This window comes from Oncorhynchus mykiss, chromosome 14 (assembly GCF_057628025.1).
Source record: "Oncorhynchus mykiss isolate SJ-2025 chromosome 14, ASM5762802v1, whole genome shotgun sequence".
Classification (NCBI taxonomy): Eukaryota; Metazoa; Chordata; class Actinopteri; order Salmoniformes; family Salmonidae; genus Oncorhynchus; species Oncorhynchus mykiss.
Window position 1 is genome coordinate 10,134,616 of NC_143035.1, and position 27,885 is coordinate 10,162,500.

Sequence of the window (27,885 nt, forward strand, 5' to 3'; positions counted from 1 at the left end):
ATAGCAACGATTAAAACATTCCCTAACCAGAAACCGTGGATTGATGGCAGCATTCGCGTGAAACTGAAAGCGCGAACCACTGCTTTTAATCAGGGCAAGGTGTCTGGTAACATGACCGAATACAAACAGTGCAGCTATTCCCTCCGCAAGGCTATCAAACAAGCTAAGCGTCAGTACAGAGACAAAGTAGAATCTCAATTCAACGGCTCAGACACAAGAGGCATGTTGCAGGGTCTACAGTCAATCACGGACTACAGGAAGAAATCCAGCCCAGTCACGGACCAGGATGTCCTGCTCCCAGGCAGACTAAATAACTTTTTTGAACGCTTTGAGGACAATACAGTGCCACTGACACGGCCTGCAACGAAAACATGCGGTCTCTCCTTCACTGCAGCCGAGGTGAGTAAGACATTTAAACGTGTTAACCCTCGCAAGGCTGCAGGCCCAGACGGCATCCCCAGCCGCGCCCTCAGAGCATGCGCAGACCAGCTGGCCGGTGTGTTTACGGACATATTCAATCAATCCCTATACCAGTCTGCTGTTCCCACATGCTTCAAGAGGGCCACCATTGTTCCTGTTCCCAAGAAAGCTAAGGTAACTGAGCTAAACGACTACCGCCCCGTAGCACTCACTTCCGTCATCATGAAGTGCTTTGAGAGACTAGTCAAGGACCATATCACCTCCACCCTATCTGACACCCTAGACCCACTCCAATTTGCTTACCGCCCAAATAGGTCCACAGACGATGCAATCTCAACCACACTGCACACTGCCCTAACCCATCTAGACAAGAGGAATACCTATGTGAGAATGCTGTTCATTGACTACAGCTCAGCATTCAACACCATAGTACCCTCCAAGCTCGTCATCAAGCTCGAGACCCTGGGTCTCGACCCCGCCCTGTGCAACTGGTACTGGACTTCCTGACGGGCCGCCCCCAGGTGGTGAGGGTAGGCAACAACATCTCCTCCCCGCTGATCCTCAACACTGGGGCCCCACAAGGGTGCGTTCTGAGCCCTCTCCTGTACTCCCTGTTCACCCACGACTGCGTGGCCACGCACGCCTCCAACTCAATCATCAAGTTTGCGGACGACACAACAGTGGTAGGCTTGATTACCAACAACGACGAGATGGCCTACAGGGAGGAGGTGAGGGCCCTCGGAGTGTGGTGTCAGGAAAATAACCTCACACTCAACGTCAACAAAACTAAGGAGATGATTGTGGACTTCAGGAAACAGCAGAGGGAACACCCCCCTATCCACATCGATGGAACAGTAGTGGAGAGGGTAGCAAGTTTTAAGTTCCTCGGCATACACATCACAGACAAACTGAATTGGTCCACTCACACAGACAGCATTGTGAAGAAGGCGCAGCAGCGCCTCTTCAACCTCAGGAGGCTGAAGAAATTCGGCTTGTCACCAAAAGCACTCACAAACTTCTACAGATGCACAATCGAGAGCATCCTGGCGGGCTGTATCACCGCCTGGTACGGCAACTGCTCCGCCCTCAACCGTAAGGCTCTCCAGAGGGTAGTGAGGTCTGCACAACACATCACCGGGGGCAAACTACCTGCCCTCCAGGACACCTACACCACCCGATGTCACAGGAAGGCCATAAAGATCATCAAGGACATCAACCACCCGAGCCACTGCCTGTTCACCCCGCTATCATCCAGAAGGCGAGGTCAGTACAGGTGCATCAAAGCTGGGACCGAGAGACTGAAAAACAGCTTCTATCTCAAGGCCATCAGACTGTTAAACAGCCACCACTAACATTGAGTGGCTGCTGCCAACACACTGACACTGACTCAACTCCAGCCACTTTAATAATGGGAATTGATGGGAAATGATGTAAATATATCACTAGCCACTTTAAACAATGCTACCTTATATAATGTTACTTACCCTACATTATTCATCTCATATGCATACGTATATACTGTACTCTATATCATCGACTGTATCCTTATGTAATACATGTATCACTAGCCACTTTAACTATGCCACTTTGTTTACATACTCATCTCATATGTATATACTGTACTCGATACCATCTACTGTATCTTGACTATGCTGCTCTGTACCATCACTCATTCATATATCCTTATGTACATATTATTTATCCCCTCACACTGTGTACAAGACAGTAGTTTTGGAATTGTTAGTTAGATTACTTGTTGGTTATTACTGCATTGTCGGAACTAGAAGCACAAGCATTTCGCTACACTCGCATTAACATCTGCTAACCATGTGTATGTGACAAATAAAATTGGATTTGATTTGATTTGATTTAGTTGTGGGCATCTCCTTCACTACATGGGAGCCTAGCTCCACATGAAAACCCTCCTGTACCTCATTACTCGTAGTGGGCATTTCCTCCACTCCCTGGGAGCCTAGCTCCACATGAACCCCCTCCTGTACCCCGTTACTCGTAGTGGGCATCTCCTCCACTACCTGGGAGCCTAGCTCCACATGAACCCCTTCCTTTAACCCAGCACTCGTACTGGGCACCTGCAAACCAGGAACTCGCTCTTCAGATACATCCTTACCTTCTACAACAATACTTTTCTGCAGCAAAACATTTCCCTCTAATACAAGTTGCAACTCCGTGCCCTCAACACGGATAACTTGTTCCTCAGCAACAGGTGCTTGTGGCTGCTCTACCGCTGTCGGCCCACCTCTCCCTACATCAGTGGGCCCAGGCGTTACCATGACCACCTGCGACCCTCCCTCTGCCTTCTCCCTTCTCGGTCAAACATGTCGCTTATGACCAACATCCCCACACTCAAAATACCGTTGACCACCCGTACTAGCATAAGCCATATACATTCTGTTGTCATACTTGATTGTAAACGTTAACTCTAAAGTCTGCTCCGGTGAGTCCAAAAACATAAACACCTGTAGCCGAAATGACATAACCTGTTTCAACGCCGGGTGTTTGCAACCCAACGGGACAACCTTAATTGAACTGGCGAACTTCCCAAAGCGCAATAACTCGCGCTCCAATAGCTCATTTGGAATAAACGGTGGTAAATTTGAAATCGTTACCCTTGTTTAGCGGAGAAAAAAGCGGCGTAACTTGAATAAACATTCCTTTAAGAAGTACACCATAATCAACCATACGATCAACAAGACACTCTTCTTTAAGAAGTACGCCATGCTCAACCATACGGTCAACAAGACACTCTTCTTTAAGAAGTACGCCATGCTCAACCATACGATCTACAAGACACTCTTCTTTAAGAAGTACGCCATGCTCAACCATACGATCAACAAGACACTCTTCTTTAAGAAGTACGCCATGCTCAACCATACGATCAACAAGACACTCTTCTTTAAGAAGTACGCCATGCTCAACCATACGATCAACAAGACACTCTTCTTTAAGAAGTACGCCATGCTCAACCATCCGATCAACCAGACACTCTTCTTTAAGAAGTACACCATGCTCAACCATACGATCTACAAGACACTCTTCTTTAAGAAGTACGCCATGCTCAACCATACGATCAACAAGACACTCTTCTTTAAGAAGTACGCCATGCTCAACCATACGATCAACAAGACACTCTTCTTTAAGAAGTACGCCATGCTCAACCATACGATCAACAAGACACTCTTCTTTAAGAAGTACGCCATGCTCAACCATCCGATCAACCAGACACTCTTCTTTAAGAAGTACACCATGCTCAACCATACGATCAACAAGACACTCTTCTTTAAGAAGTACACCATGCTCAACCATCCGATCAACAAGACACTCTTCTTTAAGAAGTACAAGATGCTCAACCATCCGATCAACAAGACACTCTTCTTTAAGAAGTACACTATGCTCAACCATCCAATCAACAAGACACTCTTCTTTAAGAAGTACGCCATGCTCAACCATCCGATCAACAAGACACTCTTCTTTAAGAAATACCACCACCGCTTTATTCATCCGGGATGCATAAGCAACATTCTCATAGCCTACCTTCTCTCCTACGGCGAACAGAAACTCCTCCACCGTGACAGTAGCTTCAGTAACACACCTAAAGCCGTGCCGAAGTGACAGGGACGGCATCCCCATTCGGGCTGCCATCCCTGCCAAAATTTCATTTCATTGAAATGACATGGAAGCAATGTTGATTCAACCAGTGTGTGCCCAGTGGTGTGTGTGTATGTGTGTGTCTCTGTGTGTGTGTGAATTACTGTGTCAGCGTTCAACACCATTGTGCCCTCCAAGCTCATCACTAAGCTCAGGACCCTGGGACTAAACACCTCCCTCTTCAACTGACGGGCCACCCCCAGGTGGTGAGGGTACACATCCGCCACGCTGACCCTCAACACAGGGGCCCCTCAGGGGTGCGTGCTTAGTACCCTCCTGTACTCCCTATTCACCCACGACTGTGTGGCCGTGCACGACTCCAACACCATCATAAAGTTTGCTGATGCCACAATGGTGGTAGGTCTGATCACCGCCAACGATGAGACAGCCTACAGGGAGGAGGTCAAGGACCTGACAGTATGGTGCCAGGGCAACAACCTCTCCCTCAATGTCAGCAAGGCAAAGGAGCTGATCGTGGACTACAGGAAACAGAGGGCCGAGCACGCCCCCATTCACATCGACGGGGCTGTAGTGGGGCGGTGTGATCACTAAGGACCTATCATGGTCCAAACACACCATCACAGTCATGAAGAAGGCACGACGACGCCTCGTCCCCCTCAGGAAGCTGAAAAGATTTGGCATGAGCCCTCAGATCTTCAAAAAGTTATACAGCTGCACCATTGAGAGCATTTTGACTGGTTGCATTGGTATGGCAACTGCTTGGCATCCGACCACAAGGCGCTACAGAGGGTAGTGCGTATGGCCCAGTACATCACTAGAGCCAAGCTCCCTGCCATCCAGGACCTCGATACCAGCTGGTGTCAGAGGAAGGCCCTAAAAATGGTCAAAGATTCCAGCCACCCAAGTCATGGACTCTTCTCTCTGCTACCACAGGGCAAGAGGTACTAATGTACCAAGTCTGGAACCAACATGACCCTGAATAGCATCTACTCCCAAGCCATAAGACTGCTAAATAGCTAACCAAATAGCTACCTGGACTATCTGCATTGATCCCCTTTTCCACTCACTCTTTTGACTCACCACATACGCTGCTGCTGCAGTTTATTATCCATCCTGCTGCCTAGTCACTTTATCCCCACCTATATATACATCACAGGAGGTTGGTGGCACCTTAATTGGGGAGAACAAGCTTGTGGTAATGACTGGAGCGGCATCAGTGGAATGGTATCAAATACATCAAACACGTTGTTTCAAGGTGCCATTCCATTTGCTCCGTTCCGGACATTATTATGAGCCGTCCTCCCCTCAGCAGCCTCCTGTGGTGTACATATCTACCGCAATTACCTCATACCCCTGCACATGGGCTCAGTACTGGTACCCCGTGTATATAGCCAAGTTATCGTTACTCGTTGTGTATTTATTCCTCGTCTCTCTGTAAAAGGCACCGTAAGTAATCTTCTCACTGTTAGTCTACACCTGTTGTTTACGAAGCATACGACAAACAACATTTGATTTTGATGTGATCAAACATTTTATTTGCATTCGTCCTTTATTCATAAGGATGATCCTGCTGAGATTAAAATCTGTTTTGCGACGGAAATCTGTCTCAAGACGGCAGCAATCAAACGTTAGGTGAATTCCTTGATTCAGTTCCACTATTTCCCAGTAACCCTAGCTTTGCTTTTATGTATTCACCTTGTGCATTTCCATATGACTCACTATTTGACACCAGTCAGAGCCTATAACTCCTGGAATGCTCAGTTGGTGACAACCAGGCCAGTGATCTTCTACAAAACCTTGTGTAAGTAAGATGACCACATTCTGAGATGCTGGAGGCAGGGAGAGGTCAAGGAGAGGTGGGCCTCATTAGTCCTGTCGTGTACTGTGTCATCGTCTCACCGTCCTCCTGCTCTGTGCGTCCTCTGTCCCGGCAGAGGGTTAGCCTTCAAATTAGCATTAGCACTGCATTACGCTCCACAGATGGGCATGGATGGAAAGAGTATTGCATAACTGGAGTGTTCTGCTATGCCAGACGTTTCTCCATCCAATGGGAGTGGATCCTTTGTAGGGGCTAATTACATCAAGAGGCGTGTGTGCGTGCTCGGCGTGTAAGGCTCCTCGTTTACAGTGGAACACGTATACTGATGGCTTAGGATTCTGCTGTCTTGTGCTATGAGTTCTGAGTAGACATTGCCCCTTAGGGATAATGGACTGCAGGAAATGGACCCCCATCCACATCGACATGGTGGCAGTGGAGCAGGTAGACAGCTTCAAGTACTTCGGTGTGAGGCCATAGACTATTTTCTCTGCTGCCGCACTGCAAGAGGTACCGGTGCATCGGGTCTGACACCAACAGGCTCTTCAACAGCTTCTATCCCCAAGCAATACAACTTATAAATAGCTAACAAAATAGCTACAAGGACTCTCTGAGTTAACCTTGTATCTTTATTGACCTTTTATTTACATTTTTGCACTGTCTCTATGCACACTCATAGGGCCCTACACACTCACAGGGCCATACACACTCACAGGGCCCTACACACTCACAGGGCCCTACACACTCACACAAACCCTCACTCCATAATTTGGTCACTCACACATAATATGCACATACATTTATACTGACTCTACGCACACCCACTCACAAACAAGCAACTGCTACCCTATTTACCATATATCCTGTTGCACATGTACATTTGGTATTGGAACTGACTTTTTCAATATTTCCTGTATATAGTTTGCTTACTTACTTGATTGTGTATTTCATATTTCTTATTCTTATTTCTTGTGTTTTTGTCTAGTAATACATTGTTATTGATTATTCCAATGTTGGGTTTTGAGATTCCAAGAAAGGCATTTCACTGTACTTGTGCATGTGACATTACAACTTGAAACTAATCTAGGATCAGTTTACCCCTTCCATATCCTAACCTTAACCTTTGGGGTCTAAAATGCAAAACTGAACCTGGATTCGCACATGGTAGGGATGGGTATGGTTATTTTAATATTCAAACTTCTGAACGGACGTTAGTATTCGATTACTTGCAAGTATTATTCTTTTTTTTAAATGTATTTTATTTACACCTCTCACAAACTCCTCAGGACCAGCAGTGTTAGAGTACCGTACTCCAGCCCCGCCTAGCTACACATCAGCCATAGCTACAACATTATAATCCCTGGCTGCATCAGTATGAACACTGCAGAGTTGTTGTGTTCTTTTTCATTGGTATAGTATCACATTCAATGTACCGGTATGCATCAGATCTGTCGTGAACAGTATGCAGAAAGGAGCGTGGAGTACGTCAGGAAAGAAAGGAAAGGAAAAGACACGTTTTAAAAGTATATCTTAATATAAACATTTTATTCAGTGCATTTTGTGTATACAACAAATAATAAACAACTTGGAAGGTAGCAGGCCGAGCGACAGCCATCTGCCTGTACAGGTTGTTTTTCACTTTTGTCCTGGTAATTAGGAACACATGATCCAACATGGGTTAATACACATAGCCTACATCATGCACTATAGCTCTATAGTCCAGAATCCCCTGCTGTCTCCCATGCAATAGATATGTTCACTTCAAAACCCCCAAAGGAAACGAAAGACAAACCAAGCCTCCCAGTAGCATGTTCCATATGAACAAGGTATGTAGCTGAAGGGAAGGAGTACTAAGCCCAAAAAAGGGTCCTTTCGTACACAACCGTGTTTGTACATGCCCTGTGCAAGAAAGGGAAGAGTTTGATGTTTCTTTCTTTTATTCATTTTCTTCTTTTTTCTTGTTCACTTTTACAAATATGACATATCCTATAAAATGTTTAAGCCACCTAAAATTCCACAGTATTTTTTTCCCCATTATTATATATAGAAAATTGTCACCACGATAAGTTACTCAAACACGAGACAAGTCCTGGATGGGGGCCGTCACCATATCCTTATATGGTGAACTGAATCGGCCAATAAGAGTCAACAAAGGGGAACGGGGCAAGGCATGACACAAGCACTGGATTGGAGAACAGACCACAGGGACAGAAGACAATGTGACACAATAGAAACAGAAGGCGGGGACACTGAACAGTCAATTCATACCAAACTCAACCGGAGAGCTCACCAGTAATAATAGTCTCCTTCCCTTGAGCTTTCTACAACTTCCTACACCACAGTCCCTTCTAGCTCTTTTTTTTCTCTTTCCCTCTCTTATGCAGTCTCTTTCTTCACTTTCTTTCTCTCATCAAAAATGTACATGAAGAAAAATTATTCAACAACTTCCAGCTGCATCTCTATACTGGCTTGGTTAGACTGCTTAAAGGGACACTCTTTCAGCTCTGTCTTTGGTTTGCTGAAACCCCTTTCACTGTGGAGACCGCTACAAAAACACAAATACTGAGGAGGGGGAGGAGGGGAGAGAAAAAAAAAGAAAAGAAAAAAGGTCTCAGCTAATTCAGAAAACTAGCAAAGTAAAGGTGCAGCTATGGCGTTGTCGCTCAAACAGCGAGTGCCACACGCCTTTCCGATTATTCTCCAGGTCAGCTGAATGTAGGCTTTTTTTTAATGCTAGAGAGCTCAAGTCTCTTCTGAGCTTGTGCACTAGAATGCAGGAGAGCTACCGTTACAGCTGGCTGCGGTTGCAGCTTCGCTAAAGCTGAACCCCCGGGGGATTGGCTTCGTATACATAGAAGCATCATGGATGACACACGGAAACAGGGGACTTCTCCATCCACTGCAGCCCCAGCAGCCCAGACCCTCACCAGTTGCCCTGACCACCTGCCTCTCTACCTGCCTGCCTGCCAGATATGACTGGATAGGTGTCTATATGATCAGGACCTATAAGTAAAAGTAGTTGTTATCTGCAGGAAGTAAACAAAAAACCATAAAAGATGAGCTAATTGGTACACAGTTCTTACCACCAGAGAGTGACCAACAGAAAACGGCTCAAGGTGTAATGTCCCTGTTGACAGTATGGTGAGAGATATGGAGCCTAATCAAGTGTGGTGATTGGTTGGTGGTAGTGGTGGTGTTCATAGTCGTAATGTTGTCCTGAACTGCCGATGGTTTTGGAGAGAGAAGTCTGCTTGGAAGCCACACTCTTCTGAGGGTGAGGTGTCTTCTTACGTCTACCCCGGCCCGCCGACGCCCGGCTACGTGGACTCATTCTGGCTCACCGTCTTGCCTCCGTTGAGCACGGCCGAGGCACTCCGGGACTTGGTTGGCGTGCCGCTGCCGGAGCGCGAAAACTCTGTCAGGTCGTGGAGGGAGGGTTCCCTGTACATGGCCACTGTGGGACAGACAGACATACGGGGCAATGGTCAGACACATGGATAAGGCTGCTAGTGTAGATGAGCGGATCCGAGCAGTAGAACAGAATAAAATAGAATATAACAGAATAGAATAGAATTGCATTGTCCATCTGGAGATCCAAGTTCTAGTCTATTCTATTGCTCAATTCCCTCCGATCATATCACTGTATATCTTAACATAATGTACAACCCTTAAATATGCAGAAGGGAGTAAGAAAAAGCCAGGACAAGGCATTTATTTAGGACAGAAAGTACTTATAGCCACTGCCTTACATGAACTATTCAGGAGCTTGGACCCTTCTCCTTGAAGTGTACGGCAGCACGCCGAGCTAAAGCAAGCTCGTTTGCATCTCTTAAACGTTTCAGAAGAAACACCAGAGGTTCGGATCTCTTTAGTCTTTAGGAGCCACTCCTTAAACAGCCTCTTGCCAGAATATGCTTTGATGTGTGGTCTCTCCAAAGATACTTCCTTCCCTTAGCCTTGGCTTTCTGGTGACAGCAGCACGCTTCACACAAAGAATCCCTGTGCACACGAGTCAATCAATAGTGGACTTCAGTGGGAAGCTGTGTGGGATCGATACTGGGCTTATTAGCCATGGCATTATGCAACTCTAATGCTGGAGGATGACCTGGAGGTCAGTCCATCTCACCGCTGGGGCCGTTCATCCTTAGTTCATGTACGCTTCTCCTCTACCACCCATCCCTCTATTTCTTTCTCTACTGTATATCTCCCTCTTCGACCTAGCAGCTTAACACACACACAAGCTTTATTTCTCTCTCTCTCCCATCTCCTAGGCTCGATAAGCACTCGATCTAAGATGTAGGGAGATAGAGAATAGTGCCTTTTTGTCATGGTTTGGAGTTTTGCAATGAAAGCAAGGTACAATTGTCTGGAGATAAAAGCGAGCTCCAATATTTACTTCATTATGACAACTTTATTTTGCCATTTGTCTGCAATTCTTCTTCCACTTAGAAAGCCAGAAATGTGTCATATTTATCATATTTATCTTATTATACAACTTATTCCCTCCCTCCCTCCCTCGAGTGTGGGGCGATCATTCTCTGGCTATTGCTCTTCAGTGTGTTTGGGCCCCCTGGTCGGGCTGTTAAATGTAACCAAAAAGCTATTACAGTGATCAGAGACTTGGATTTTTAATGAGCTACTGGTCGGTCGGTCGGTCGGAGGATAAGAGCAGCCAAGCCAACCGCAAACCCGTTAGAGAAAGCATCATCATCACAGCTGTCTGTTTGCTGTACCTTTCTGCCCTTGTGAAAAAGGGGTTGAAAGAGATTCAAAGCCCAGTGCATTACTCTCCAACGCCCTCCTGCCCCAATTTAGGGACTACAACTTATTGTAATCTTTTAACCATGATTTTCAGGTCTGTACACAAACAGGGTCACAATATATTTGTAAATCATGCAACCACCAAAGAAGCTTGGAACTTGACGGATCCAAATGACGAAACGACTGAATGTCTGATCAGATGTTTATAAATAAATTGCTACCCGCTTGGTGCTCTCGTCGGTTGAGTAATTTGCGTCACCAGTGGTTCCTTTCTTTAATGGGGATTTTTTTGTCTAAAAGCTCATCCTTTCATCTCGTGGAAGTGGAGTCCAGACACTCTCAGTTTTATCTTGTTCTCTCTGTTGACAGGTAAGCCTGTATCTTGTTCTAGATGAAAGAGCTGTGGCCTTTTCAACATCATGAACAGATCCATCTATCCAGCACGCAATCATCCCCCCTCCTTCCATGAGGCACCTGGCTTGGTTGGGTGGAGGTGGGGCGCTTCTTCTTCACCATGACATTTGTGTTAAAAAGCCTAGCTGTCTCTATTCAAACAGGCAGCACTTTATCATTTCCGCAGCTTTTCGGCATGGACACTGCCAATGCCTTTTCCACTGTCTGGCTCCAATGAAGTATGAATAGCTTTTGGGGAGTGCTCAATAGCCCTGTCCACACACCGTTGCCTCAGAGCAGAAAGCCTGACGGCAGGGGGGGGTCTGAGAGCAGCCTTTCCCCAGGCTGTAGAGTGAGACTACCCGCAGAGAGATAGAGAGAGAAAGAGAGAGAGAGATTTAATCAAAAAGAAGCTTGGTGTTTTTTTCTGGAAAGTCTCCCATTTATACAAATAACCGCTGCCAAAGCTCAGTGCTCCAGGCCATAGTGAATCACCAATAAACTTTCAATTGCAATGTAATGGGCTTGGGAGAATAATGAAGAAACTTTCGAAAAAGTAAAGTTACCTAAGAAACATCTAGATTTAGTCGCGGGCCTATTTTTTCTTGAGCGGAATAATTTGGAGACTGCAAATTGACAGCAAAAAGCCCATACAGATATAACGTCTGACTAAAACAAAATAATTTCAAACCTTGTTTACATTGTCTCTCTATTATGCGTGGGAATACTTCGGAACAGATTTCTCAAATGAAAATAACTTGGAACTGATTTCCTGGTGTTTTTACAGTCTATTATGTCCAACAATAAAAAACATTTGCATTTTTCTTAAACATTTTTTTTGTGGGGGGGGGGGGGGCTCAGAAAACATGGGGAGGGCCAAATAAAACCCTCGGCCCACGCGCCACCAGTTGGGGAACCCTGCTCTATTGTCTCCAATATAGAGCCAAGCACCCTATAGGAAGAACGATGGACAGTCTCACCTTTCAAAGGCTTGGGGAGGAAGTGGGCTGCTGGCTTGTTCTTCTTCACGTGGTTTCCCTTCATTATCTCCCCCTCTTTATTCAGCCCGAGGTACCAGCCCCTACCAGACTGCTGCTGTCTGTAGATCATGGAGGAGTAGGTCACGTAGTAGTTCTCAAACACTGACTCTTTGAACTTGCACTCCGGGGTGAAGTGTTCCTGAGGAGAGGAAAGAAAGAGACGGAGGGAGGAGAGGAGAAGACCGAATGAGCCATGGCTGAAGGAGGAGGGTGACCACTGATCAGAGAGGTTTTGAGAGCCCTTCTTGTTTCTCGCTTTTTAGCAAATGAGAGACAGAGACATGAAGCGCCATTACTTAAGAAACAAGAGACACAACTCAAACGCACCCACCCACGCACGCACGCACACACACACATACACTCAGGGGTTGAAAGATCCTTCCAGCTCCATCTAATTCAAGACATTTCACCTCTCAATGCTTACCACATTACCACAGTATTTTCAAAGGCTCTTATGTTCATTATAGTAAATCATTCATAGCTTTATGCCATAGATACAACACACCACGATTCAACATTCACTTGCATTTTACTCTGCGTTATTAATAATATATGGGACAATTAATAACAACATTTGTTGGAGGACAGGCACTCTGTTTATATGTAGCTTCTATTTGTTAGCCAGTCCTTCACCAGACTATCTAGCAGCAGTGTGTGCGTCCATCCGTGCAAGTGTGTTTGTGTGTGTGGCATGCGTGTGTGTGTTTTTACAGAGGTTATGTAATGTCCAGGCAGAGGCTCCGCTGTCTCTCATCCACTAATGAATTGGCTGTTCTGAGGAGCACAGAACACAATCTACAGGGGACTCCTGGGACACTTAAAAAAGCTATTTGTCAGATTTGGTGCTCTATCTTCCCCTCTCTCTCCATCCCTTTCCCTTTCGCTCTCTCTCTCTTTACATATACAGTATATCTCTCTTTCTTTCTCTCACTCTCTTCCCCCCCCCCCTCTCTCTCTCTCTATATATATATATACATATATATAGTTAGGATCACCACTTTATTTTAAGAATGTGAAATGTCAGAATAATAGTAGAGAGAATGATTTATTTCAGGTTTTATTTCTTTCATCACATTCCCATTGAGTCAGAAGTTAACATACACTCAATTAGTATTTGGTAGAATTGCCTTAAAATTGTTTAACTTGGGTCAAACGTTTTGGGAAGCCTTCCACAAGCTACCCATAATAAGTTGGGTGAATTTTGGCCCATTCCTCCTGACAGAGCTGGTGTAACTGAGTCAGGTTTGTAGGCCTCCTTGCTCGCACACGCTTTTTCAATTCTGGCCACACATTTTCTATAGGATTGAGGTCAGGGCTTTGTGATGGCCACTCCAATACCTTGACTTTGTTGTCCATAAGCCATTTTGTCACAACTTTGGAAGTATGCTTGGGGTCATTGTCCATTTGGAAGACCCATTTGTGACCAAGCTTTAACTTCCTGACTGATGTTTTGAGATGTTTCTTCAATATATCCACATAATTGTCCTCCCTCATGATGCCATCTATTTTGTGAAGTGCACCAGTCCTTCCTGCAGCAAAGCACCCCCACAACATGATGCTGCCACCCCAGTGCTTCAAGGTTGGGATGGTGTTCTCCGGGTTGCAAGCCTCCCCTTTATTCCTACAAACATAACGATGGGGAATTATGGCCAAACAGTTCTATTTTTGTTTCATCAGACCAGAGGACATTTCTCCAAAAAGTACGATCTTTGTCCCCATGTGCAGTTGCAAACCGTAGTCTGGCTTTTTATATGGTGGTTTTGGAGCAGTGGCTTCTTCCTTGCTGAGCGGTCTTTCAGGTTATGTCGACATAGGACTCGTTTTACTGTGGATATAGATACTTTTGTACCTGTTTCCTCCAGCATCTTCACAAGGTCCTTTGCTGTTGTTCTGGGATTGATTTGCACTTTTCGCACCAAAGTACGTTCATCTCTAGGAGACAGAACGCGTCTCCTTCCTGAGCGGTATGACGGCTGCATGGTCCCATGGTGTTTATACTTGCGTACTATTGTTTGTACAGATGAATGTGGTACCTTCAGGCGTTTGGAAATTGCTCCCAAGGATGAACCAGACTTGTGGAGGTGTACATTTTTTTTCTGAGGTCTTTTTCTTTTGATTTACCCATGATGTCAAGCAAAGAGGCACTGAGTTTGAAGGTAGGCCTTGAAATACATCCACAGGTACACCTCCAATTGACTCAAATGATGCCAATTAGCCTATTAGAAGCTTCTAAAGCCATGACATCATTTTCTGGAATTTTCCAAGCTGTTTAAAGGCACAGTCAACTTAGTTGATGTAAACTTCTGACTTCAACTGTATATCTATTTTCTCTTTATTTCTCTCTCTTCTCTTTACTTCTCACTGACACTCACCCTCTCTCTCTCTCTTTCTCTCTCAAGCACTTCATTTTGTTTCTCAAGTCTACATTGTGTCATATCTCCTGCTCTCTTCTACTCTCACCTTTCCATATTTTGTCGTCTCTGATTGAATCATTTTCTGCATTCTAAAGCACAAAGCTGTTTTTTTCCATGCAACTCTCCCCAGGAAACTCTGACGTGGCTGTGTGTACGTGTTTGCTTTTGTCTCGGTTATAGTTGTATAGATTATTCATTAATTAGAGCTGGGAGGAGAGGGGCTGGGTGCGTGAACAGGGAGGGGGAATTATCTTTTGAGACAACTGTTGCTGCCCTACTGGAGCACTGTAATGTTCTTCCTGGTCTCTCTGTTGCCTACTAATTACCTTGCAACTGCTTCCTGACTTATTGGCTTCCCAGGAAACAATCTATGCATTCCAGCATGCGGTGGAAGAAATACCAATAAGCTAAATCTGGGGTATTCTAATCTGAGCCTGGAGGGTCGAAGCTATGACGGTTAGCACCCTTCCAGGAACTAATTTAGACCTGGGAAAACAGGTAAGTGGACTCTGGTCAATCAATGACAATGATAAATCAAGTAATCACCAGGGAAAAAGGAAAATCAGAAAAAAAACGACACTTGGTTAACCTACAGTATAATAGCAGTCATATGGTTACTTGGCAATCACTTTAGAAAGGAGAAGAGAATTGGCATGTATTACTCAGAAGGCAGTATTACTCAGAGTTTCATCACAGTGGATGTCAGTCACAAGATAGATGACATGTGTCCACTGTGTCCCCTGGCATGGACACAGATCTGTTGTGTGACCATGACAAACTACAGAATGTGTCACTGTCAGTCACTCAGTCATCAATAATGCCTTCAGACTTTCCAAGCATGATACTACTCCAAAGATCTTCACTAGATTGAATGCACAGTGTGTCTTTGTCTAGCTATGCATTCACTCTGGACGGGAGTCGCTACACGTGTACAGTGCACTCCACTTACTGTATACAAATCACAGACCTCTTATAGTGATCGAAAACTATTTTTTAAAGAAGCAATTGGTGAAAGCTTCTCTTTGACTCACCAACTTTCTCTCTCTTTCCCTCTCTCTCCTCTGAACCAATGGCCCCAATGCAGTGCAAGTGGCCCCTACAGTCCCTCATCTCCCATCCAGTATCACAGCAACCTAGATGCAGCGAGCCTGTCCCAGGCATGGAGAATCAGCCCTGCTACCTGGCTCTTAGCCAAACTCAGTGTAGATAAGTATTCTCATCTCATCTCTCATCCTCCCTCGTCTCTGTCACTCCCAGAGACTGGCCAGGCCCAGACCATGGTGACAGGAACACTGCTGATGTCACACCGCGCCGGTGACATGGCACCTCCACGGGGACTTCCTGTCAGCTCAGTCCCAGCTCACAGCTAAGCCGCCATGACACAGGAGGCGACCGGTGGGGACCGCAATCCATTTGTCTAAATGTTAGGAGCACCAGAAGGGCTAAGAGAACAGACTAGGATCAATGAGGCGAAGAACGTCTACAGTAGCATCCCTGTCTACGATGCCAGTTAGGGCAGAGGCCACATCTGCTGCAGTTTGCTCTGCCTTTCACCACTGACTATAGCCAGCCTCTGTTAGGAGTACAGTCCTCAACCATCCTTTCAGAAAATTTGTGCTTTTCCCGTGATATAACTGTTCTGCTAGGGCGCGACCACAGCTAATGATTCGGCTTGAAGGTCAGATTCATTAAACCAACTGAACCTTTGTACCCAAATGCAAATCTGCTTTCGGAGAGAAGGATCGGATTAAACTCGTTTTTAGTTCTATCTGGTGAAAGGTAATTCATTATAATTACGTTAATAACATAACCAAAAACAAAGCAGGGGAGGTGACAAATGAGGACGATGTTGAAATGGACGTTTATTTTCCCAAAACACTAAACTGGGTTGAATGTTTGGAGGCAACAAATGTAAAACCTCGGACAACAACATCCTGAAAACAAGAGTCAGCAGCCTAAAGAGCCATTAATGGCTTTTTTAGGCTTTTCCCCCTGTTCTTTGGCCATGCGCAACCTGCCTCTCTCTGACCGCCAAGCCCTGGCATTTGTCTTGCCGTGTGGAGGCTGAGAGCAGTTAGTTAAAAGGCAGCAGGTTTTTCTCTCTCCCTCACTGCTCTTCAACTCTTTCCCCCGAGTCCCCCCACCCCCTTTACTCACTTCCCCAATGTATCTTCCCGATATCCTGCTCTTCCTCATCTCCCTCTCTCTGTGATCACCATGGCGAGCAAACAGTGTAGCTCGCATGGAGAGGCAAGGCACAGATAGGCCGTTTTAATCCCTGTGCCGTGCCAGCTTGGTGGGAAAACTAGGAGCTGCTCAGCTTTTGAGCCAGAAGTCCTGTTCTACCCCCATTAATGATCTTTTGTGGATTTGGCTCTGGAGTGAAGTGAAAGTCAATGGATGACAGACACGTACAGATGGACACATTGAGAGCCAAGATGGAAGGGATCGCACGCCAGCCTTGCCTATTTTACTGGAGCGGGCCTATGGAGTACAGAGACATTCAGATACAGATAGGCACAGACACTTTTAGAGCCACGATGGGATTGCCAGCCGGCCCTGTTCCATTCTAAGGAAGACAGAAGAAACTGACACAAGGAGGAGCCAAGATGGAGGGAAACCCTAGTCCTATTCTATTGGAGTGTCTCTATGATCGACAGAGGCAGCCAGATCCACTTGACTGGGCTCCTCCGGCTCCAGTATTTTCTCCCTCTGTCAACAGTAATGGCTAGTGTTCAGTGAAACCCACGGTGCGGTGAAAAAAGGCACACACCACTTTAATCCCAACTCTCTAGAGGTAGACAGAGTGAGACACATCTCGGCAAATTGGAGCGAGGGAACATCACATCATATCTGCATGGAAATGATCTCAGTCATGTGCCCTCCTCTCCTCCCCCACACCTGGCTGTCTATGAGTGGAGTGGTTTGGGTAAATGTACTTGAAATGATCCCATTAAAATACATGCCTTTCCTTGAAGCACGGGACAATGTAGAGAGCAACAGCAGTGAGCTGATGAGTCCCCTTGTTGAAATGCTGCACAGCTGGAAGGCTTCACACACATCAAGGGGCTGGGAGCTGAGAGATGTGCTTTTAGTGTAGGCAGCAATTATTACAGTGTCCTGTACTGTGCAGACAGTAAGAACATCGTTGTGTAACGGACTACAGTATTAAAACCCTATATGTGAACAACGAGATTAAAGATGAAAGAGATAGTTATTCTGTGCAGTGTGTCGTGCAGCCACAGAGGAGACAATCATAGAGACATTACCAAGCTGTGATAAAAGAAAAACACACTGCGTACCCCTCTCACCTCCTATCTGGGTAGCTATGGGGGTTTATGTTGTGTACTGTAGTCAGTTAGTCAGTCACGTTGCTGGGAGCTTCATGGTACATATCTCATTTGCTTTTAATGCGTCTGCAAGATGGGGAAACCCCACAGTCTCACCCCTCTCCGCCCAGTCACCATCCCCATTCCTGCCCCACTGTACCTCCCCCAAAGGGTATTTCCTGTCTCAGCGGTGACTGTGTGTGTGGTGTGTGTGTGTGTGTGTGTGTGTGTGTGTGTGTAAAAGTGTGAGACAGAGAAAGTGATTGATGGAGAAAGAGGAAGGGAGGTGGTGGGGTTATGATGTATGTGTGGGTGTATAAGCAAGAGTATCAAATCAAAATGTATTTGTCACATGCGCCGAATACAACAAGTATAGACTTTACCGTGAAATGCTTACTTACAAGCCCTTTGCCAACAGTGCAAGAAGAGTTAAGAAAATATTTACCAAATAAACTAAAGTAGAAAATAAAATGTTATGAAGGGTAACACAGTAACATAACAATACCGAGGCTATATACAGGGGGTACGGTACCGTGCCGGTACTGTGTCAATAGTCCAGTGGCCATTTGATTAATTGTTCAGAAGTCTTATGGCTTGAGGGTAGAAGCTGTTAAGGAGCCTTTTGGTCCTAGACTTGGCGCTCCGGTACCGCTTGCCGTGCGGTAGCAGAGAAAACAGTCTAAGGCTTCGGTGACTGGAGTCTCTAACAATTATATGGGCTTTCTTCTGACACCGCCTATTATATAGGTCCTGGATTGCAGGATGCTTGGCCCCAGTGATGTATGCACTACCCTCTGTAGCGCCTTACAGTCAGATGCCGAGCAGTTGCCATACCAGGCGGTTATGCAATCGGTCAGGATGCTCTTGATGGTGCAGCTGTAGAACTTTTTTAGGATCTGGGGACCCATGCTAAATCTTTTCAGTCTCCTGTGAGGAAAAGGTTATGTTGTGCCCTCTTCACGACTGTCTTGGTGTGTTTGGACCATGATAGTTCATTGGTGATGTGGACACCAAGGAACTTGAAACTCTCGACCCGCTCCACTACAGCCCCATTGATGAGAATGGGGGACTGTTCGGCCCGCCTTTTCCTGTAGTCCACAATCAGCTCCTTTGTCTTGCTCATATTGAGGGAGTGGTTGTTGTCCTGGTACCACACTGCCAGTTCTCTGACCTCCTCCCCATAGGCTGTCTCATCATTGTCAGTGATCAGGCCTACCATTTGTGTTGTCAGCAAACTTAATGATGGTGTTGGAGTCGTGTTTGGCCACACGGTCGTGGGTGAACAGGGAGTACAGGAGGAGACTAAGTATACACCCCTGAGGGGCCCCAGTGTTGAAGATCAGCGTGGTAGATGTGTTGTTGCCTATCCTTACCACCTGGGGGTGGCCCGTCGGGAAGTCATCTGTGGATCTGTTGGGGCGGTATGCGAACTGGAGTGGGTCTAGGGTATCCGGAGGATGCTGTTGATGTGAGCCATGACCAGCCTTTCAAAGCACTTCATGGCTACCGATGTGAGTGCTAAATGTGGTAATAATTTAGGCAGGTTACCTTCGGTTCCTTGGGCACAGGGACTATGGTGGTCTGCTTGAAACATGTAGGTATTAAAGACTCATTCAGGGAGAGGTTGAAAATGTCAGTTGGTCCGCGCATGCTTTGAGTACACGTCCTGGTAATACATCTGGCCCTGCGGCTTTGTGAATGTTGACCTGTTTTAAAGGTCTTGCTCACATCGGCTACCGAGAGTGTTATCCCACAGTCATCCAGAACAGCTGGTGCTCTTGTGCATGCTTCAGTGTTGCTTGCCTCAAAGAGAGCATAAAAGGCATTTAGCTCGTCTGGTTGGCTTGCATCACTGGGCAGCTCACATCTGGGTTTCCCTTTGTTATCTGTAATAGTTTTCCAGCCGTGTCACATCCGACGAGCGTCAGAGCCTGTGAAGTAGGATTTAATCTTAATCCTGTATTGAAGTTTTGCTTGTTTGATGGTTCGACTGAGGGCATAGTGTCCGGATTATTGCCCCGCTCCTTGAAAGCTGCAGCTCTAGCCTTTAGCTCGATGCGGATGTTGCCTGTAATCCAGGGCTTCAGGTTGGGATATGTACGTACGGTCATTGTGGGCACGACGTCGTCGATGCACTTATTGATGAAGCCGATGACTGAGATGGTATACTCCTCAATGCCATTGGATGAATCCCGGAACACATTCCAGTCTGTGCTAGGAAAAAATAGTCCTGTGGCGTAGCATCCGCGTCATTTGACCACTTCCATATTGAGCGAGTCACAGGTACTTCCTGCTTTAGTTTTTGCTTGTAAGCAGGAACCAGGAGGATAGAATTATGGTCAGATTTGCCAAATGGAGGGCAGGAGAGAGCTATGTATGTATGTCTGTGTGTGGAATAAAGGTGGTCTAGAGTTTTTTTTTCTCTGGTTGCACATGTGACATGCTGGTAAAAATGTGGTAAAACTGATTTAAGTTTCCCTGCATTAAAAGTCCCTGTGCCACTAGGAGTGTCACTTCTGGGTGAGCATTTTCTTGTTTGCTGATGGCCTTATAAAGTTGGCTGAGTGTGGTCTTAGTTCCAGCATCAGTCTGTGGTGGTAAATAGACAGCTACAAATAATATAGATGAGAACTCTCTTGGTAGATAGTGTGGTCTACAGCTTATCATAAAGTACTCTACCTCAGGCGAGCAATATCTCGAGACTTCTTTAATATTAGACATTGCGCACCAGCTGTTATTGACAAAAAGACACACACCCCCACCCCTCATCTTACCAGAGTGTGTGTGTGTGTGTGTGTGTATGTGTGTGTGTGTGTGTGTGCGAGAGATATCAATGGGTGGCTAAGGTGTGTTTATGTGGGTGTGTGTGTCTGAGCAGAGTGAAGTGTGTGTGTGTTTGTATGATAATTCTGCCCCTTAGGTCCTGCTCAATCTCTTTTCCATCCCTCTTGGCTCATATCTTTTTCTCTAAACTTCAAGCCTTGACACTGTCCATCTTTCTATGAGCCTCTCTCTCTCTTTCCCCATACACTGCCCAACACATATTTCACTCTCTCTCCCAATTCTCCTATCTTTCCCTCTGTCCCCATTTCTCTCTCTATCTCCAGCTCATCATTTGTTCCGGCACTATGTCAAGCTCTTTAATCGTATCTATCCCTCTCTCTCCCCTGCACGCACCGATTCCCCATCTCTCCACTTTCAAGAGGGCTGACATATCTCATTATTTTAAGAGGTGTCTTCTATGCTCACTGACTCAGCGGCTGTCTATATAACCCTCTCTACACATACATATGTACAGCGCACATGCACAATCTTTCAGTGTCTTTCACCATAAACCCTGCCTCTGCTTACAGACATACACACACAAACACATGTCCTCTCCTCTCCCAGGCATCACAGGCATTTCTCTAGAGGCTGGAGGGAGGGGGTCAGATTTACAGCAGTGGAGGGATACCCCAGTCCAGGTTAGCGATAGCGCCTAAGCGCTTTACGACCCGATAGCTTCGGCAAAGGGGGAGACGTTTACAGGCTGACGCCAGCACTGAGTGTGACTTACTGCAAGAGGTTTCCCCAGCCCATCTGTAATATCACTACACACACAGTGACATAGGCATAGGATCTTAATTTGAGACAGTTTGCTACGACAGGACAATAATATTGCAGCAACAGGAAATTTGAATTATTATGTGGGTTATAATTCATTTACATTTTTGTAGGGGTTGATACATTTTTCGGAAGGGAAAATCAAGTCTGAAATGTGGAAATGGAAATGACAAACTTCTGAAGCATTTTTAAACCTCAAACAAGTTCAATTTCTGCATTGCAGGAAAGGTCTCCTTAAACAGGGTGATCAAATTAAGATCCTACATCTGTAGAACTAGCACTACAATACCACAGCCCATGAGTCTCATAGAGGGTAATGCATATTCAATGCCTTGCTGTATCTGTACCATGAAAGAACACACAATCAATTACTATTTACTCTGAAATTGTAATCAAATGAATGCATTGGTAGAAATTAAAACCCAATACTGTTGCAAGCCGCGAACTGGTATAATGAGAAATACTACCATAATGGATCTGATCTTTCCTGTAAGAACAAATGAGCACAAATACATGGTGCCATTCTCGTGTGTGAACCCAGTGCTCATATCCTACTATATCTGAAATGACACCAATTATGCCAATTGAATTAAGGCTGAGCTGGTGTCTTTAGAGCAGTGTAAAAGCCTGGGAGACTCACAAAGCTAATGGTGCCGCCGCCACTCACTATCCCAAACAAATCCGTCTAAATGCCTTCCCTTTCAATGGCCCCAGTCTTTTAGTGGCAGTGGAATAACAAGCACCTTTCTCTCTATCTCCAGATAAAAAAGTACATTTACAATGTCCATTGGTTTAGAAAAGATTTGGAGGATCTAAGCAGGTCGAGAAGACCATTGCAAATACACACACACACACACACACACATACACATTCACACACACACACACACACACACACACACACACACACACACACACACACACACACACACACACACACACACACACACACACACATTCACACACACACACACACACACACACACACACACACACACACACACACACACACACACACTCGAACAGGCACACACCCACTGTGGCTGGTTAATGACTCAGCTCAGTGGAGAGGATCCCTGTGATAGGGAAGGCTATTTTGCAGCGGTAGTGTGCTTATGGGTGGAAAAATAGGGGTGGGAGCCAACTGCATATCTCATGGCTGCTTACCACCATGCAAACATTAACATGCTCAAACATACAAACACAGGTCATACCCACAGGGACAGAAGAAGAGTATTAACAGTAAAACAACTTCATTCTTTCATTTTTGTCAGTATAACCTAGTTATTTTCAGAAACTCTCCGTATGTTACGTAAGAGCTGAACAATTCTAACATCAGCTAATTCTGAAACCAAAACTCCAATGATTCCATTCCTTTCACACGTCTTAGCGTCTCCATATCCATTCGTTTCCCCATCTGCTACATGTAGGGATCTTCTTGCCAGCTTCCCTTTTGAAGGAGGAAGAACCTCCCTGGCCCTTCAGACAAGACTGGAGCCCCAGTAACACACAGGAAAACGAATGACCAAACTTCAAAAAGCACCTCTGGAAAAACTCCACAGAAACTATTTATACTAGTTAGCTCGTCCTTTTAAAGAGGACAGTGATCTCCAAATGAACACTCCAATGATCACCATGTATCACAGGGTAGTTAGTAGGTGCCAGGCTCACCGATTTGAGTGTGTCAAGAACTGCAACGCTGTAGGTCAACTTGACACAAATGTGGGAAGCATTGCAGTCGATATCTTGTAGAGTCCATGCCCCGACAAATTAAGACTGTTCTGGGGCCTCCTGAGTGGTGCAGTGGGCTAAGGCACTGCATCGCAGTGCAAGCTTTGCCACTAGAGATCCTGGTTTAAGTCTAGGCTCTGTCGCCGCGGCCATGACCGGGTGACCCATGGGGCGGGGCACAATTGGCCCAGCGTTGTCCGGGTTAGGGGAGGGTTTGGCCAGCCGGCCGGGATGTCCTTGTCCCACCACCCTCTAGCGACTCCTGTGGCGGACCGGGTGCACACTGATGCACGCTGACAACGTTGCCAACTCTGTTGGTCATTGGTGCGGCTGGCTTCCGGGTTAAGCGGGCATTGTGTCAAGAAGCAGTGCGGCTTGGCAGGGTCGTGTTTCAGAGGACGCATGGCTCTCGACCTTCGCCTCTCCCGAGTCCGTACGGGAGTTACAGCGATGGGTCAAGACTGTAACTACCAATTGGAGACCACGGAATTGGGGGGGGGGGGGGGGGGGGGGGGACAATGTTGAGGCTGTTCTGAGGGCAAAAGAAGGTGCAACTCAATATTAGGAAGGTGTTCCTGATATTTTGTACAACCAGGGTAACTAATTGCCAATAGCCTACCTGATTATAAAACATACCATACAGAATGTCTGCAGACACTGCAAAAACATTCACATCTTAGTGACAATGGCGTGTATGGAGATATTTCCCCTTCGACGACATGAAAAGCCTGTTTTATGATATCTGTATTTTTCAGCAAAGGGGAGAAGACAGTTGTGACAAACTGCGAGGAGCTGAATAGTACATATGAGGCAGGATGAAATAGAACTAGAAAAGGGGCAGAGAGGAGAGTAGAGAGGACGGAGGAAAATACATGTTTAATTGATTCCCTCTCGTCCCACACTGTGCCTCTGCTGGATGAATACATTTCACTGGTGCATCCTGGCTCACCCACACATGTACTAAACACTCTTCCTCTCACTCCTTCCTTTCCCTCACTCTCTCCCTCTCACGCGGACAGAACATGGATAAGCAGATGACAAAAGCAAACACACACGACCCTAGTAGATGATTATGTAAAAGGTGATATACCAAATTATCATAATGAGTACGCGATGTGAACATGCAATGATATGTACATCTATTAGACATATCGAGAGCTTGGGACTATAAGGTTCTATCAACAAAAAGATGCTTCTGAGGTAATTGGCTTTAAAGTTCCGAACCCTCATTGGTTTGAATAGTCTCAGCAATATTGATATTGTATTGTATTGATATTGTATTCTTTTGAACTTAACATTAATTGAGGTATTTTTTGTTTCATATTTAAGTGATAATGCGTGTTGACAATATATCCTCCACACACCGGCTTCGAGGGCATTATAACTTTTATACAACGGGTTACAAACATATTCAAATAATAGACATATTTTCATAAAGAAATGTATTTTGATTAATTTCTTCATACTGTTTCCTCCTTCCGCAAGATATAGTCCCGACACAAATCTAGTATTGCTACCCAAGCCGGCTGGTCGTTCGTTCTATCGTTTCGGTTGCCAGAGACGCGACCCAGTTGTTCAGTCTTTTTGTTCTGTATCTATGGACGCGATCCAGTCGTTCGCTCTAAATGTTCCATTGCCATACTGGCTGGCAACGTTCTTATCCCTTGCTTGCTACTGTAGCTAGCCAACTACGGCTAATTTACAGCCACATCAAAAACTGCAGCCAGAATAACAGCAAAGTAGGTGCATTTGCCATTCTTTAAGTTGTTTCTAGTGACATTTATTTGGAAACATCCCTAACAATGAGCTAATGAGGCGTGATTTTGCCTGTCATAGAAAATGTGCTCACTCATCACGACACTGTTGTTCAGAGGAGCTAGCCCACACAGTTAACACAATCACTTCAAACTGAAGCTGGAAAGACTGCAAACTAGCTGTACTTCGTTTTGTTTGTTTGTATACCCACCTTTTGCAGCAATTACAGCTGCAAGTCTCTTGGGGTATGTCTCTATAAGCTTGGCACATCTAGCCACTAGGATTTTTGCCCATTCTTCAAGGCAAAACTGCTCCAGCTCCTTCAAATCGGATGGGTTCCGCTGGTGTACAGCAATCTTTAAGTCATACCAGAGATTCTCAATTGGATTGATGTCTGGGCTTTGACTAAGCCATTCCAAGACATTTAAATATTTCCCCTTAAACCACTCGAGTGTTGCTTTAGAAGTACGCTTAGAGTCATTGTCCTGCTGGAAGGTGAACCTCTGTCCCAGTCTCAAATCTATGGAAGAATGAAACAGGTTTCCCTCAAGAATTTCCCTGTATTTAGTGGCATCCATCATTCCTTCAATTCTGACCAGTTTCCCAGTCCCTGCCGATGAAATAAATCCCCACAGCATGATGCTGCCACCACCATGTTTCACTGGTGATGGTGTTCTCGAGGTGATGAGAGGTGTTGGGTTTGCCCCATACATAGTGTTTTCCTTGATGGCCAAAAAGCTCAATTTTAGTCTCATCTGACCAGAGTACCTTCTTCATATGTTTGGGGAGTCTCCCACATGCCTTTTGGTGAACACCAAAAAAAAAGCAATGGCTTTTTTCTGGCCACTCTTCCATAAAGCCCAGGTCTGTGGAGTGTACTGCTTAAAGTGGTCCTATGGACAGATACTCCAATCTCCGCTGTGGAGCTTTGCAGATCCTTCAGGTTTATCTTTGGTCTCTTTGTTGCCTCTCCTTGCTGGGTCTGTGAGTTTTGGTTGGCGGCCCTCTCTTGGCAGGTTTTTTGTGGTGACATAGTCTTTCCATTTTTTAATAATGGATTTAATGGTGCTTCGTGGGATGTTCAGATTTAGATATTTTTTTATAACCAAAACCTGATCTGTATTTCTCCACAACTTTGTCCCTGACCTGATTGGAGAGCTCCTTGGTCTTCATGGTGCCGCTTGCTTGGTGGTGTTGCAATGCTTGGTGGTGTTGCAATGCTTAGTGGTGTTGCAGACTCTGGGGCCTTTCAGAACAGGTGAATATATACTGAGATCATGTGACACTTAGATTGCCCACAGGTGGACTTTATTTAACTAATTGTGTGACTTCTGAAGGTAACTGGTTGCATCAGATCTTATTTAGGGGCTTCATAGCAAAGGGGTGAATACAAACGCACGCACCAGGGGTTTTTTTGTTGAATTTTTTTAAACAAGTTCTTTTTCTCATTTCACTTGACCAATTTGGACTATTTTGTGTATGTCCATTACATGAAATCCAAATAAAGATCCATTTAAACTACATTTAAAATAGGAAAAAAGCCAAGGGGGATGAATACTTTTGCAAGGCACTGTAAATTGCTTGGATGGGCTGATGAGACATTGGATTGCTCAGTCAGATGGAACAGAGTAAATAGACATTTTAACACCATAGAGTTAGTCGGTAGTAACTTGTGGAATAGACACCGGCTGGAATGCAGTTTTAACCAATCAGCATTCAGGATTAGATCATTGAACAGAAAACGGTTATGTCAACAACTAAATTGTGACAAAAATGCAGATAGAACCTTGTACTGCCATGCTTTCAATATTCAGTACCAGTCAAAAGTTTGGACACACCTACTCATTCAAGGATTTTTCTTTATTTGTACTATTTTCTACATTGTAGAGTAATAGTGAAGACATCAAAACTGTGAAATAACACACATGGAATCATGTAGTAAACAAAAAAGTGTTAAAATCAAATTATATTTTAGATTCTTTAAAGTAGCCACCCTTTGCCTTGATGACAGCTTTGCACACTCTTGGAATTCTCTCAATCAGATTCACCTGGAATACTTTTCCAACAGTCTTGAAGGAGTTCCCACATATGCTGAACACTTGTTGGCTGCTTTTCCTTCACTCTGCGGTACAACTCATCCCAAACCATCTCAATTGGGTTGAGGTCAGGTCATCTTATGCAGCACTCCATCACTCTCCTTATTGGTCAAATAGCCCTTACACAGCCTGGAGGTGTGTTGTGTCATTGTCCTGTTGAAGAAGAAATGATAGTCCCACTAAGCGTTGCTGTGGAAATATTTAATCAAATATTCCCGGATTAAAATAGGCTTTATTACAAAAAGTAACAAAGCCAAGCAATTCCATGGAACAACTGCCTTCTCTTGTTACAGACCTCAGGCTTTATAGGTTTCCACTTTCAGATAACACACATGGTCACTCCCCTCTATGTAGATGATTAACACCCCTTAGCCTCTCGCCACCATTATCTTTCTGTCTCAAATCTTGCTTGTTTACAGATTCTATTGGTGGCGTAACCATAGCAATGATACAAAAAATAAGACACACACATAATGCAGGTGTCTGTCTAATGATACTCATATGATTACATAATGGCTTTCCCTAAGCCTGTAATGGCACAGACATACATATGTAATACAATCACATGCCTTTCCATCATCAAGGCAATGGGTGGCTACTTTGTAGAATCTCAAATATAAAATATATGTTGATTTGTTAAACACTTTTTTGGTTACTACATGATTCCATATGAGTTATTTCATAGTTTTGATGTCTTCACTATTATTCTACAATGTAAAATAGAAAATAGTAAAAAAAAATAATAAGTAGGTGAATGAGTTGGTGTGTCCAAACTTTTGACTGGTACTTTATGTAATAACAAAATGCATAGAAGGTATTCAAACACACTTTCACAAACCCGCTCTCACACTTTCACAACAGCTAGAGCTCTGCTACCTGACCAGAGCCCAACGGGCCCCGA

General features: G+C 45.1%; 1 protein-coding gene across 3 annotated transcripts in view; it reads right to left on the reverse strand.

The window, feature by feature from the left end:
* Positions 1-7,378: 7,378 nt before the first annotated feature.
* The window catches only part of LOC110488756 (fibroblast growth factor 13), a 197,447-nt gene continuing 176,940 nt past the window's right edge, over positions 7,379-27,885 (reverse strand). For all 3 annotated transcript variants that reach the window (XM_036942897.2, XM_036942900.2, XM_036942899.2), the window contains 2 exons: positions 11,998-12,196; positions 7,379-9,317 (listed from right to left, as the gene is read on the reverse strand). In XM_036942897.2, coding sequence (XP_036798792.1) covers positions 9,181-9,317; positions 11,998-12,196 — 336 coding nt within the window. In that variant the 3' untranslated portion in view covers positions 7,379-9,180. The remainder of the gene's footprint in view (positions 9,318-11,997; positions 12,197-27,885) is intronic.